Source organism: Phaseolus vulgaris, chromosome 9 (assembly GCF_000499845.2).
Source record: "Phaseolus vulgaris cultivar G19833 chromosome 9, P. vulgaris v2.0, whole genome shotgun sequence".
Taxonomy (NCBI): Eukaryota; Viridiplantae; Streptophyta; class Magnoliopsida; order Fabales; family Fabaceae; genus Phaseolus; species Phaseolus vulgaris.
In genome coordinates, this window is record NC_023751.2 from 7,098,670 (window position 1) to 7,114,714 (window position 16,045).

The 16,045-nt window shown below is 30.2% G+C and overlaps 1 protein-coding gene across 1 annotated transcript; it reads right to left on the minus strand.

Moving 5' to 3' along the window:
* Positions 1 to 1,138: 1,138 nt before the first annotated feature.
* Positions 1,139 to 2,165, minus strand: LOC137822624 (signal peptidase complex-like protein DTM1). The gene is made up of 2 exons (XM_068627538.1): positions 1,721 to 2,165; positions 1,139 to 1,445 (listed from the first exon to the last, which is right to left on the minus strand). The coding sequence occupies exons 1-2, from the start codon at positions 1,963 to 1,965 to the stop codon at positions 1,358 to 1,360; spliced, it is 333 nt and encodes a 110-aa protein (XP_068483639.1). The 5' UTR covers positions 1,966 to 2,165; the 3' UTR covers positions 1,139 to 1,357.
* Positions 2,166 to 16,045: the final 13,880 nt, after the last annotated feature.

The window sequence follows — 16,045 nt, forward strand, 5'->3', positions numbered from 1 at the left end:
GAAAAAGATAGGATTTTGCAAATGGAATGGTATAGGTTATACTTTACCAAATGTAACTTTTAAAAAAAATTGCTTTATTGCACTTTAAACTATAATATCAACATTAATCATATAAAAATATTCAAACATAATTCCTTTTAGGTTAAAAAAATTAAGTTTCTTAAGCTTGAATTCTTTAAGTACTTAATAAAGAAATTAAATTTAAGTTTTATGTCTAAAATATCACTAAACTAAAATTCATTTTTAGACACAGTTTATCCTTTAAGACAATTAGAATGCAATCATACCCTAAAGTAGTTGGAAGATTTTATAAATTTTGTTTCGGTTGAACAAGATAAACATTAGGATTTTAGGTGTTGAATATTTTCTCACACAATCTAAAACTTTTGACCTTATTTTACATGTTAAGTTTGAAGGTCTAGAAATGCATGCTGAGTCTGAAATTTTTGGATTTGCATATAAGAGTAAAAAATTTTAGTAGGAAATTAAAGAAGATCCAATGCAATACATTTGCATATGATATTCTTTTATAAGATGTGAGACTAAAGAACATTGATCACATTTACATCTAATGTTCTCTAGTTGCATGTAGAACTAAAGAACATCTTTTACATCTGTATGTGATGTTACATAAAGATTGAGTTATAATTATATGTGTCTAGCATTTCTCATATATAATTATGCTATATCCAAAACCTCACATTTTTCCTTATAGAGAGTCTTATATTAGTTAAAATAACTAATATAATAATCAAGATAAAATGTAAATAATTATTTTTTAGGAAGTTAAATCAAAATTCTATAATTTATTAAATATCTAATTTAAAGAAAACAACTATTAAGTAATTTTATGAAAAATTAATCATATATTAATAAGATTAATATTATTTAAATTAAAACTAAAAATATATAATTGAAAGTTTAGAAAAACATCTAAAGCACACATAACTTGATTAGAAAAATTCAAGTATTTAGAATATAGTGATTTAGGTATCTGACAAAGACATGTCCAGTGGAAGAAGCCTCTGTTCCATTCCATATCCATATCAGATACGAACTCTCACTTTGCCTGTATATCTCAGTACAGTGCATCTTCATCGTTTAATTATCACATGAAAATGTTTCACAAAAGACAAAATAACACCACCAAAACCTGACCTTCTTTAAAATTACTAATTAATTCCTTTCGATTTTCTATTTTCGCATAAAAACGAAGAAGCTCTTCAACAATCACTGGTGCGGTTTATGGATACCACCAAAACTAAAAAAATTAAATCAAGAAAAAGGCAAACCTTACAGCTAAAAATGGGATTCAGAAGAATCAGCAGCTTCTGCTGCTAAACAAACTTGTTAATCATTAGCTTGATACATACTCCCACCATTTGTACATAGCACATCCATAAACCACACTATAAACAATCACCCTTAGAGGAGAATGGGCAAACCTGTATCAGACAACACATTTCTAATCACAAATTATTGAATCAACATTCATCTATACACACTGTTCAAATAATGAATACATTGTTGAATTTAATACCCTCTATTCCAATCCAATGACCATAAATAGTACTATTTTCTTTGTGATATCACTACTGTTCCACCTCAAGTCGGTAGGTACAACTACTAATTAACCTTTGAAAAGTGAAGCAAAATTATATAGTTTGAATTTGGAGAGATTAATCGAAATCCAAAGATAAAGAAGAGAAAAAGTGGGCACCTTAGAAATCCAGATCCTTGGGCATGTGGAGAATTTGCCCTTTCCTCAGCAGTGATAGGGTAAGGCCAACGAGAGAAATCACGGTTGAAGTAATCCCAATCAGGAAGGAGAAGCGCGGCAATCCCAAGAACTCCAAACACATAGGTCACCATCATCTTCTTGAAAGAGTGGGTGAATACGGAAACCGCTAAGATAAGTGCTGCCAGCCAGAGAAGAGAGGTTCTGAGAACGGCGTCGTTTGACATGATGTGGTGCAGGTTGAGTTTGAGAGAGGGTGTGGGAAGAAGTTGGGATTAAAGTTTGTTAGGCGCAGGAGCTTTAAATGCTACCCCAACGCTCCTCCAACGCTTTACCCCTTTCTCTTTAATGTCCTTTCCTCCCTCCATGCTTCCACTTTCTTCTCTTCGTGCTTACATTTATCACAACATTCACTATCTACATTATTCAAAGGAATCATCCATTTTGTAAAACTAAAATACAAAATTATTCTCCTTCGATATCAAACATGTTTTCTTCCTTGCTCCTATAAAACTCAACTATCTAAACTTTGGTCAATATTTGGCTCTATGGAAGACAATGACTCCACCATTTATCCTCGCAAGCATCTTTCGTTGCTTTGGTTGTGCTTCTTGGAAATCTTTGGTCGTGGATTTACACAAAGTTCCATTGTGTTTTTTTTGGTATTTTAATTGGGTTTTAAACCCAGTGAATTTTATGAGGATGGTAATTTAATGTTTTTTTTTTGTTTGGTTGTTTCTTAGATAATCAGGTAGACGTTTCATGGTAGGAGTTTGGTAAAGTGTTTTGCTCGGTCGTGGATTTACGAAGTCTCATTGTGCTTCCTTCGGGTACTCTAATTGGGTTTTGAACCCAGTGGATTGTATGAGGATGATAATTTAATGTTTTCCTGGTTAGTTTGGTTGTTCCTTAGATAATGAGGTAGGCGTTTCGTGGTAGAAGTTTGGTAAGGTATTTTGCTCTTTATGTATAAGTGTTCAATTATCCCTGAAGTGGTTCCCATTTATTTATTTTTTATTGTCTAAAAAAAACGCTACCTCTCATAGATTCGCTTACCATCCTTTATACTTCTTTTGGATCCACTTGAATACTTATCATCATCCAAATAAATGAAAAAACGAATACTATTCATATTTAGATTGAGGAGAGTGTCTTCATTTGATACCGTAGATTTCAAGAATAGAGCTTTTTCTATTAACTACCAAGAAAAACCAAAAAACATAATTCATAGTGGGGTAAAAATCTCGTTTACCCACACTTTATTACACTATTTTCTTTCGGTGTGCTTTTACTTTGCTTCATTTCCAAATATATAACAGTCATAACTTCAAAGAATATATAATCGATTATCTGTAGTATATTATAATTTATTATAGGTGTTTTCATAATTGATTATTCGTAGACCATATGAATGATTTTTACAAAAATAATCAATTATGCAAATACTTCACCACAAATTTTAAAATAATATTTAAATATAATAATTTTCTTTTTAAAAATATATTTAGTATATATTAATTGATTTGTTATTATAATAATTATTATATATTATAATTATTTGTATTATATATAATCCATTATAATATAATATAATAAAAATAAAATAATATTAAAAATATTAAATATTAAATAAAATTTTATTAAACATATTTAATAAATATAAATATAGTTATTTACAATAAATAAAATAAAATTATATAATAATAATATCAATTATAAAATTAAATATAATTACTAATATTATTTAAATTTAATATAAAACTATTTTTAATTAAATTTTATATAATTATAAATATTTAAATATAATTATTTTATTTAATAATTTTTAACTAATTTTTATGATAAAGATCAAATTGTAATCTTACATTTTTATGAATTAATTTTTTTAATTGAAAAACATTAACAATTTTTCGTGTTCCATAATTTTATATAGTTCATATTTTTCAAGTCAATTCTCATGCGATACTAAAAATAATATTTTAATTACAAACAACTAAAATGCATAAATAAATAAAAAAATATTTTTTTCAATTACTTTTAAACGTAAGGACAATTTGTAATCTTAATTTTTATCAATTAAAATAATTAAAATTGTATTGGCACTCATCACATCACTCATCAATTTTTATAAATTTCTCTTTTATTTCTCTCCACTTTCCATTCTATTTACCTTAATATAAACAACTTTACTTTCTTCTCAAATTAATCATTTTCACTCCTCAATTCAAACAAAGCATTAAATGTCCTGTAGAAAGACAAAAAAAAATGGTAAGAAAACAATTAAAATCATACACACTACCAGAAAATTTAGTATTATTTATTGACAATTACCTACAACTTTGGATTCATAGATAAGTTAAGACTTACATACCATTTTATATATGAATTGTTATCCATGCGTAAGATTAAGTTACCTATGGATTTTCCATATCTAATAGTAAAGTAGTTTGGCAACAATATCTCGTAGATAAAATTCATACATAATTTTAACATGTTTGGAGTGGAAATTTGTAAGTATAATTATAATAAAGTATTAGGAAAATAAAGTGATGTGTTACCTACTGATATTACAAAAGAATCATAATACATAACTTGTTAAAAATTTAAAATTGATAACTTTTAACATTAAAATAATAATAACATCAATAATAATATTAATAGTAATAGTAATAACAATATTATTATTAATAATATCAATATTAATAATAATAATATTAATAATAATAATAACATTAATGTTAAAAATATTAATATTTGTAAAAGAAATATTAATAACAAATTAATAATAGCACATGGACCATTATTTCTTTATCTCATAGTAAAACTGTCGTAGATGAGTATATAAGATTAAACATAAGGCTGGTGAAACTGTGAATAAATATACTTAACTGGAAGAATTGATTTTCTTGATACATTTTAACTTGTGGCTAAGTTGATCACTGTAAGAACACTACTCTCAATTTTTGCTATTAACAAATGGCATTTTAAATAATTAGATGTCAAAAATATTTTTCTTCATGGAGAGTTACACTAGAAAGTATACATGCATGTTCCTCTTGGTACCTCTTGGTACCTCTTGGTACGCAAAGAACTTCATCAAATCAAGTATGTAAGTTACACAACCCTTTATATACACTCTTCGTCAAACTAATAGATAGTGGTATGAGAAAATGTTGGGTTTTCCCCTTTCACATGAGTATCATTACTCTACTGTAAATCAATCTTTGTGTTTAAGCTTTATAGGTAATGGTAACACCATCATACTTGTGTACGGGGATGACATTATACTCATCAAGAATGATATTACTAAAATTGATAAAATAATTGGCCTTCTCAATAAAAATGAAAAACCTGAGTGACCTAACATATTTTATTGGTTTGGAAGTCTAAAAAAATAACAATGGTATTCAGTGAAAAAACACTATAACAAATGTAGCGTAAGAATCCTAATCCATACGTAAGATATTTAAAATTTAATTCAAAAAACATAAATTACATATAGATATAATTCGTAAGGTATTTTAAAATTTAATTAAAAAAATACATTATATACAAATATAATTTGTATGTAATTTATTTCAAATTTAATTAAAAAATATTACATACAAATTAAAAAAATGTCATTAAAAATTTGTATGTATCTTATTTCAAATTTAATTAAAAAAAATACAAAAAAGTGTTACATACAAATTATATTCGTAAATAATATAAATTAAAAATAACAAATAATAATCTAATAATATTAATAATTTAAATAATATTAATAATATTATTACTATTATTAATATCATTTATATTTTTAATATTACTAATATCATTTATATTTTTAATATTATTAATATAATTTATATTAATAATAATAATAAATATAGTAAAAATCATAATATAATAAAAGAATATAAATAGATTAATATTTAGTTTAGTCACTTAAGCTTTCTTTTCTGCTTTATATAAGTTCCTTAAGACACTCTTACAGCAATGTGTATTTGTTTTTGTTTCGGTAATACATCTATGATATGTGTTGTTTCTGTTCTCGTGTGCTTCTTCTATTTAATACATCAATTGTTCTTACGCTTTAATAAAATTGGGATTCTTTTGTATCAATATGAATCACAGTGGAAGTACTGAGTAACATTTATTGGAACAATCTGATATAGTTATAAAATAAAAGCTGTCCTTACCTTAATATTTGTGTTATTAAACTTCACCTATCAACATTTCCCATTGACTAGACGTTGACATCATTAAACTGGTAAAAAAATGAGTTAAATTTATTATTTACTGATCAGTTTCACCAATGACCCATTAATATATTCTTTTTATCGAGTCATTCATCGACCCAAGTTCTACAGCATTGTAAATATTGTACTAAACTTAATATTGGACTTGCGTAGCAGAAAAATCTCTGGATGAGAGCCAAGTCTATGTTACAGTGCATACAGAAAGATTTCAAATATCAGATCTGGGAGGATATAAGTAACATTAAGATTTCAAAACAGAACACTCCTGGGTGTATTCTGGGAGATTTCAATGCGGTCAGGAATGTGAATGAAAGGAAAGGGATTAATGTTAGGAACTCCCAAGAGAATGAAATTAAAAACTTCAATCTTTTCATTGAAAATAATCTTTTGTTGGAATTACCATCAGTTGGAAGGAAGTACACATGGTATAGAGCGAATGGATCAGCTAAAAGCAGATTAGACAGGGTACTTGTATCTAAAGAATGGCCATTGAGTAAACAGTATATCCAACCAAGGGAAATATCAGATCACTGTGCTATTGTGGTGAAATCTGTGGTTAAGGATTGGGGTCCTAAACCATTTCGGTCTATTGATGCGTGGCTGCTGGATGGTGATTTTAAGAATCTGGTGAAAGAAAAATGAAACTCCTATAATGTGCAAAGTGATGATATAAGAAGATTTAAAGAGAAGCTGAAACTCCTAAAGGCTGATCTTAAAATCTGGAATAAGGAAGTATTTGGGCATCTGGAAACATCAAAGAGTAGAATTTTGAAGGACATAGTGGATCTTGACAATAAAGATGATGACAATATGCTGGAAGACATGACTAGGTTAGAAAGATTGAATCTTATGAGACAACTGAGGGTGATTGACAATAAGTTAGAATCTCTGTATCGCCAAAAGGCTAGAGTAAATTGGATGAAGAATAACAATTCTAACTCAAAGTATTACCATTCGATTATTAGATGGAGGAGACTTAGAAATGGAATTAAAGGTGTAGAAGTGGGGGGTATATGGACGGAGGAGCCGCAAGTGGTGCAAATGGAAGCAAAAAAATTATTCGAGGATAGATTATCGGCTACAAAGGATTTTGGGGTCAGACTGGGGGGAGTGAAATTTCGCGCAATATCCTCGGATGACAATGTAAGTTTAATCTCGGATTTTACAAAAGAGGAAGTAAAAGAAGCAGTGTGGCAATGTGATGGCTCGAAAAGCCCAGGACCAGATGGATTCAATTTTAAATTTATACAACATAATTGGGAAGTGATGGAAGATGATATCTTTAAGGCTCTTAGACTCTTCCAAGTTACTGGAGGATACCTAAAGGTTGTAATGCATCTTTCATTACTCTTGTACCTAAAGTTAAGGATCCATTAAAGATTGAACAGTATAGACCTATAGCCTTAGTTGGGGTATTATACAAGATTATTGCGAAGCTGCTAGCGTGTAGAATAAAGAAGGTTCTTCCATCGGTGATTGATGAAAGTCAGTCTGCTTTCTTGAAGGAAAGAGGAATGTTAGATAGTGTACTATTAGCAAATGAAGTATTAGAAGACCTTAAGAGAAGGGGAAAGAGAGGTGTATGCTTGAAAGTGGATTATGAAAAGGCCTATGACTCAGTCAGGTGGGACTTTCTATATGATATGCTAAGTGCACTAGGTTTTCATGACAAATGGGTGAACTGGATAAGAGGGTGCTTAGAATCTGCTTCGGTGTCAGTGTTGGTAAATGGGAGCCCCACAACGGAATTTAAACCGACTAGAGGGCTGAGACAAGGTGATCCACTTGCACCGTTCCTGTTTATTATTGTAGCTGAGGGCCTCACAGGACTTGTGAAGCAAGCTATGAAGAGGAATATGCTTAAAGGTGTGAAAGTCGGTAGACTTGAGGTTGAGCTGGGTATTTTGCAGTTTGCAGATGACACTCTTCTTATGTGTGAAGATAATGTTCAAAATGTGCTTACAATCAAAGTTATTCTTAGATGTTATGAACTTGCATCTGGATTAAAAATCAATTTTCACAAATATAATCTAGCAGTTATAAACATTGAAAAAACATCTTTTGATTGTTATGCAAGGATTTTGAACTGCTCTCAAATGACTTTACCTTTTAATACTTGGGTATGGTTATTGGTGGTAACCCAAGGAAAGGCCAGTTTTGGGAACATGTAGTGAACAAGATAAGGATCAAATTAAGTTCCTGGAAAGGGAAACTGTTATCTTTGGCAGGAAGAGTATGTCTTATAAAGTCGGTTTTATCAGCTATCCCTTTGTGTTTATTTCTCTGTATTCAAAGCCCCTGAATCGATATATAAAAAGTTGATTAGTATTTAAAGAAGATTTCTCTGGGGATGGGGAAGGGACAAGCGAACAATTCCATGGATTAGCTGGGAAAATATCTGCAAAACAAGAGAAGAAGGTGGGCTTGGAATTAAAGACATTCGTTGTTTTAACTATGCGTTGTTGGCCAAGTGGAAATGGAGAATTCAAGGAGAAGAAAGAGGGAAATGGAAGGAGATAATTGAGTCGAAGTATGGAAGTGGAACAGATCAGTCACCTATCCCTATTAAATACCAATCGTGGTGGTGGAGAGATCTCATCAAGGTGTGTGGAGAGGAGAGTTCGATGGGGTGGTTCCGTAAAGAAATCAAGTGGAAGATTGGTGTTGGGGATAAAATAAGATTTTGGGAGGAATCTTGGGTCAATAATAATAGTTTAAAGTCAATTTATCCTAGACTATATGCTTTATCAGTTGATCAGGGGTTAAAAGTGAAAGAAGTTGGTAGTTGGGTGGACTCGGTATGGATCTGGAATCTAAGATGGAGACGTCCTAGATTTGAATGGGAAGTTGCATTACAGGAAGAATTATCAAGAACTTTGGCTGGATTTAAACTAGATAGAGAGATGAAGGATTGTATGACATGGAAAGGCGAAGACTTCTCTGTTAAATCTGCATATGAATGTGTTACAAAAAGTGATTCATGTAATAAGAGTATAATTTTCGAACATCTCTGGATGTCTAGAGCATTTCCAAATGTCCAAATTACAGCATGGAGGGTCTTATTGGATAGGTTACCAACAAGGATAAACCTTTCCAGGAGAGGTGTATGGGTAAATACATCTCTTTGTGCTCTGTGTCAGAAGTGGCCTGAATCGGCTCAACACCTGTTCCTAGAGCGTGAATTTGCAATACAGGTATGGAACTGGTGTTTTAGATGGATTGGAATTATGTCTGTACAACAAAAAATCCTCAAAGACCATTTTGAGAGCATCTATTTGATGCAGATGAATTATAAACAAAATTTTGTGTGGAAAGGTGTATGGACAACTATAGTATGGAGCATTTGGGATCAAAGGAACAGAACTATCTTTAAACAAGATAGTGTTGATACGGAGGAAATATTCCATATGGCTCAACTTAAAACTTGGTTATGGTTGAGGTATAGAATGAAGTCCTTTAACTATTCTTTCTCTAATTGGCTTTTAAACCCTATCTTGTGCATTAAAAGTTGCTAGTAGATGGAAGGAGTATAGGGAAGGAGCCGCTACTTGCAATAGAGATGAAAGGAAGATAGGTTAATGGTGGAAGGGTATGAGGGGTTATGTGGGAGGGATGGGTGATGTGTAATATAAAATTATTTCTAAGATTGTTATAACTGTTCTTTATCAATTTGTATTACTTATATCCTAGCTGAAAGCTAGGAAAGGTTTTCTGGTTTCTGGTTGGAACAGGATACCATGGTTTGCGTGGACAGAATGTTACAAGATGGGGAACTTATGGTTAATTGTTGTGCTGGAAGGTGTGTACTAATACAAGGAACAGCTTGTGGAGATCCTGTAGCCACAAAGGACTAACGCATTGTTGCTGTCTTTATTCTTGGTGTGGTCTGGTATGGGGGAATGGTGCTGTCAAAGGTTATTCTGCTGCACAGAATTCTAAGTAGCCAAATACAATTTGTGTTTTTTTTTTCTCTTAGTGCAGACTTTGAGCTACTATTATTTTGTTTTAATGCTGATGTTGGTAATAGTATTAGGAAAAACTGGTGCAGAATTTACACCTGTGTACACCAGTTTTGGATCAATTAGTTGTAGGTTTTTGACATCTAAAGTTTCAGAACTTTTGGGTAATTGATTTTGCTCTATATCACAAGGAATGTAACTTTGTGATTGTGTATATGAGTTGGGTTACCCCTGAAGTAACCCTCTAATTTAATTTATTCATTGTTGATAAAAAAAAAAAAGTGCATACAGAAAAGTCGGGACTATAATTTAATATTATGCAGTTTGAGCCATTAAGTACTGTTTTTTTTTTTTTTTCAGAAGAAGTTGGTGTTCTTGTAGTGGTAATTGAGATATTTAAATAGCTTAAGCTTATTAATTTTTGTGCTTTAATTGTAGTTTAAACTTGTTAATAGACTTTAAACTTGCTAATAGACTTTGTAAGTGGATCTTGTAAAAGGTTGTAAGACTTTAAAGTGTTCCTTTAATTTAATTATTATTCGTCTATAAAAAAGTTGTCAGTAACAAAATATATATTATCTTTAACTAAATATTTCGGTTATGATTAAATTATTATAAATCCAATATTTTTTCTAAACAAAAATTTAAAAATAGGTCTTGGATATATAATAAAAACATCTTTGTTGTATAGTTGAAAAAAAAAGTTGGAATGTTTGTAGCTTGCAGTGACTAGATGAAATGGTGTGCAACGACGACAAGCTTTCGAACAGAAATTGAAAGCAGGAATATACTGCTATTCTTTAGAGAAAGAGAAGACAATGGACTGGACAACATAGAAATGAGGGGAAAAAAAAGAAAAAAAAAAGGGGTCAAGGTAGTTTAATTACGATTTCTTTTTAAAAGAAAGTGAAGATGCACTTGGAAACAAGGGGTGTGGAACAGCAAAACCCTTCACAAGGTAAAGGTCTTGAGCTAGCATATTGAGCTCTTGTCCAATAGGGAAAATTCCTCCTGCACCCCCAAAGTTTCTTCTGACGCTCCCTTTCAAAAATACCAAAATTGCCTCTTCTAGATTCTACAATATAGAATGTAAAGTTGTATTCCAAATAATCTATAATGTAAATTTTGGTTCGTAGAATCCATAATACTTGTAAAATTCAAAATACATTAAATTTATTTATTTATATTTTGGATTTTACAATTCGAAATACAAATTTAGTATTTCAGATTCTACTATACATAATACATTAAATCTATTAATTTATATTTTGAATTCTACAATTTAAAATTTCTTATTCTACAATTTAGAATACATTAAATTCATTGATTTATATCTAAAATAGTAAAATTTATTTATATTTTAAATTGTGCCATTTAGAATACTAAAAAAATTATATTTTAAATTATACAATTCAAAATATAAAAATAAACATTTCATATTGCTGAATCCAAAATACAATTTTTTTTACTTAAACAACGATGGTGAGAAGCTACATCATTGTGATGGTAACATTAGATGTGGAAGGTGCTATGGTGGTGATACTGAAGCTGACGACTACTGCAACAATGATGTTGGAGGTATAAAACAACTGCGAGCGATGATGGAAGTTGAAAGTGAAGTTATTACGACTAAGAAGAAGAAAAGGAGTGCTCAATGAAAAAGATAAACATAAGTTAAAATTATCATTTCAGATGGATATGTAGGAAGAAGATTGGAGGAAGAATTGCCTCTGCAGTAGTCATGTCGTGATTGACAAATTTTGTGTGCCCTGACCAATTTTACGTTGCCACAGGAATGTAAATTAACATTGATTTTTTTTTATTAGCAATGGTAAATTAATATTGATGCAGAGAAAAATATTTTTGAGTTGCATCTTTCCGATTCAATATCACTTATAATATAAAATTTCTCTCACTAAATATTATGTCATTTTAGCATTGGAGGCATCATCTAGAATTTTCCTACATATAAATGGTGATTTTAATTTCTTGAAGAGTGATACTCATCACTTCGCTGCATCTTTCATCACTTTTCTTTCGTTCCCTTTCTCTCCAGGTAAGAGTAGATTGTCCATCACACAAAACCTTTCTTGAAAAGGGTTTTTAGTGACTTGGAAAGTGGTTAGCTTGACTAAATTTGCAAGACCTCGGTTAGTACCCCTCGGGACAAAGCATGATAAGATAATTTTTCTTTTGGTGATAAGTAGGTGATCATCAATGAAGCGTCACAGAAGTTACTAAGGTAGATCTTATAATTTGTCAATGTCCCCCTTCTGTTTTCTTCATTGCTTCTCCTAACTTAACTATGCACTTAATTACTCATATATTGAATTGTTCTGAATTTAGGGGCACGCATTATCGTTAGAAATTATGCTTTAGAACCCGTAATTAAATTTCAGCCTTTCCATATATGTGTTAGGTTTGGTACATAATGTATTTTTGCTATAATTGAATGGTGTCTCTTTTTCAGCATATTTGTATTGATTAGGAACTTTCCAAGGCGCGTCTCTGACCAAAATTAACCAACCATAGCCTTTGCAAGGCATTAGAAGCAAAAAGTTTGGGATGATTCAGTTGGAAGAGTGTCCTTGAAGCGAGTTGAGAATGGCCTTTGTAGGGGACAAAGACACAGAAGTTCGTAGCAAATGTGGTAGTAGAAGCTAAGTGGGTGAACTCGAAGTTGTTTTTAACGTTTTATGGAAGTATTGGTTGGAAACCCATTGCAGCAAGCAAATCAGTTGTTTAGCTGACACTGAAATAAAGGATGATATTATAATGAAACTATAAAGTTGATCTTACATCACTGGTCCCTTAATTCTATTCTCATCGGAACACACAATGCTCCCGACAAGATCCTTTGCCTCAAAGATCCATGTCTTTGTGTGTATGATTCGTTTACTAAAATTGCAAGATTAAAGACAATGAGCTAGGTTTGCGACACATGAACAAGAAACTCAGAAGAAAAGGGTTAAAGAAGAAAAAAATTACTCTTTCTAACTAACTCCTTTGTTCTTCATATAGACGTCGACACTTAACAATTAAATTGAATAGATTTTTAGGTTTGAAAATGAATGGCTTATCTCTGAAGCAACATATGGGTCACCAGTTGACAGTCGCACAAATATGGAAAATTTATTTTTAATTTTTATATTTTCCACTAAATATATATGATCGAGGGGCTTTGTGTTGATCTCTAAACTTTAGAAAAACTAATTTAATTTCTTCCAACTTTAAAAATATGACGAATTCACAAAGCACGTTTTTTAATAAATTATTTAATTAAATTAAATTCTTTGATTTGATGTTATTAAATAAGGAACCAATTATATTAAGCCACTGGTCTAAAACCCAAGGTAAATAAATGCGTATCATTATAGAAGCATCGTGAGAGTTGGTTGATTCGAATAAGATGTTTCATTTTGCAGATTTAGCCAAGTTTTAAAACACTAGTGTGTACTAAGCGATAACCTTTTACTTTGTATTGGGTTTAAAATGGAAGATGGTGCCATGATGAAGAAAATGTGCAACAGAACAAGGTGCATGGAGACAAATCTCCAACAAACGCCATTGAAGGTTTCTCAACCGTGCAAAGAATGTTTTAAGGGTTAAAAGTAAATTGGGGTCGACTTGGGCGTCTGCTGCACCAGATTCTCCTTCACGTCTCCAACTGCACCACCCTCTGAGTCAAAGCAGTCACATCCTTCATGTCCTTTTCAGGCATTCAGCTATTACTGGTACATTTGATTTGTCCTGACTTTTTAACCTCCAGGCTTTCACTCATATACTTTATTTATCCATAATCAATCCATGTAGCTATAACTATTTTCAACAACTTGCCTAGATTTTTTTGTTTACCGGTTTAGATATTCAGATAAATTAATCATGTGCCTATATTTTACGTGCCAATTTGACCTACACACACATGCATATATGTGGTTTGGTGTAAGTTTGAGTGTCTGAATGCTGACGAATTACATTAATATAATTATAATAAAGAAATTAAACTATCAAGAAATATCGATCTTGTATATTTCAAAGTACTTCCCTACAACAAAATAGAATAATTTTGTTCTTGAATTTAATTCAATTAGTTTTAATACAAGACACAAATTATATTAGTGTGCAACTTTAAATTTTTCTACTTGAAGATATAGGAGCATATTTAACGTAGAACAGTAATACACTACAAGAAAATTATCAAATAGAAACCAATTTTTAGATACCAAAATAATTAGTTACAATAGTGACTAAATTAGACACCATCTTAGAAATTAAAAAAAAATTGGTTTCTAAATTAGTTTCTATTATTGTTAAATAGTTTCTAAATTAGTATCTAATTAGCTACCAAGGTTTTAACTACCAATTATTTAGTTTCTAAATTTGGTAGCAAAAACCTTGTTTCTAAATTTTAGAAACAAAAAATTTATTTAGTCCCTAAAATGGTCTCTAATTTAGTCACTATAACAACTAATTATTTTTTTTATCTAAAATTAGTTTCTATTTCATTATTTTTTTTTGTAGTGATACTTAACGTAGACAAATTCAAAAGTGAATACAAATCTAATTATCTAATCGAAAATAAACCGTTCAAAAGCCAAATTCAAATTGTCAATTAAATAAATTTGTCCTTTATAAATATATATATATGTGTGTAAAAAACTAATGAAGAAAAATTAATTTTGAATTGTATGGTTATTAAAGGGTTAAAATATGTTTTTCATCCCTATAACATTAAATTGTTTATTCCTCTAGTCTAAACTTTAGACCTCTTGAATAATTGTAGTTAAGAAACTATTGGAATAAGTATTTTACCAGTGTTTTCCTACGAAACAAACAAATGTTTTCAACGTGAACTGTATTATAATATATTATAACATTGAAATATTTTAACATCCTAATCCACATTGAAAATCCGTTTGTCACGTACAAAAAATCTGACAAATATGCATTCCAATAGTTTTCTTAATACAATTATTCAGGAGGTTTAAGTTCAAGCTAAGAACAAAAATCAATTTCACATATAAGTACATGGATGAAAACATATTTAAGCCTTTATTAAATGGTATACTAAGAAATGATGGACGTCCATTTGTGGGAAGGTAGTTGCCCCCACAAGGAATTTATTTATTTTTCTTAATTAGGATTTATTTCTTATAAAAAAGAAGTGTGAGTCTCCTAAAGTGAAAAAAGTGATATTTCTAAGAAGTTGAATTTATATTTTCAAAGATTAATAGTCAAATTGTTGATGAAGTTCGAGCGAATATATCTACCTACAAGAGATTTTTCGTTACTTAAGTTAGTAAGAGGTGTAAAAATTACATAATATACAAGTATAAAAATGAATAAATGAATTGAATAAGTACTCCCTATGGAATGCTAAATGATTTTGATTCAACTCAAGGTGTTTCTCAAGTGTTCATCAAATTATTTGATCCAATGATATTTTATTTTTTATGAGTCAGATTACTTTAGATGATAGTTTATCTTCAAACAAATTGTCGAATCGTGTTGATTTGATATGATGTTTGCTACCAAATTTTGAATCTAAATAATTGATAGTTAAAACTTTGGTATCTAATTATATACCAATTTAAAAATTATTAATCAATAATAGAAACTAAGTTAGAAACCAAATTTTTTTTAGTCTCTATAATGATTTCTAATTTAGTTAATGTAACAACTAATTATTTTAATCTCTAAAATTGGTTTTTATTTAATAATTTTTCTTTGAGTATATATATATATATATATATATTATTGCGAGGGTATCTTGTACTCGTGAATTAGTTTATATGGTGTTACCCTCAATCCTCAATCTAAATAAGTTTAACCAGGGTTCCTAATAAATAGATAAGTGGTTGGAAAACATCCCTCTAATGCATAAATTTCCTAGATTATATTTAATCTCCTTGGATACTGGTTGTACTCTGTCACAAGTTGGGAGTTGGAGTAATAATGGTTGGTCCTGGAAACTGCGGTGGAGAAGAAATCTTTTTGTGTGGGAATCCAGTCTACTTGATCTTCTAATGCGAAAGTTGGATACCAAAAGGTTAACAAGAGAAGGTGGAGTTAAACCTGATAAATGACTATGGAGGGATGTGGATCAT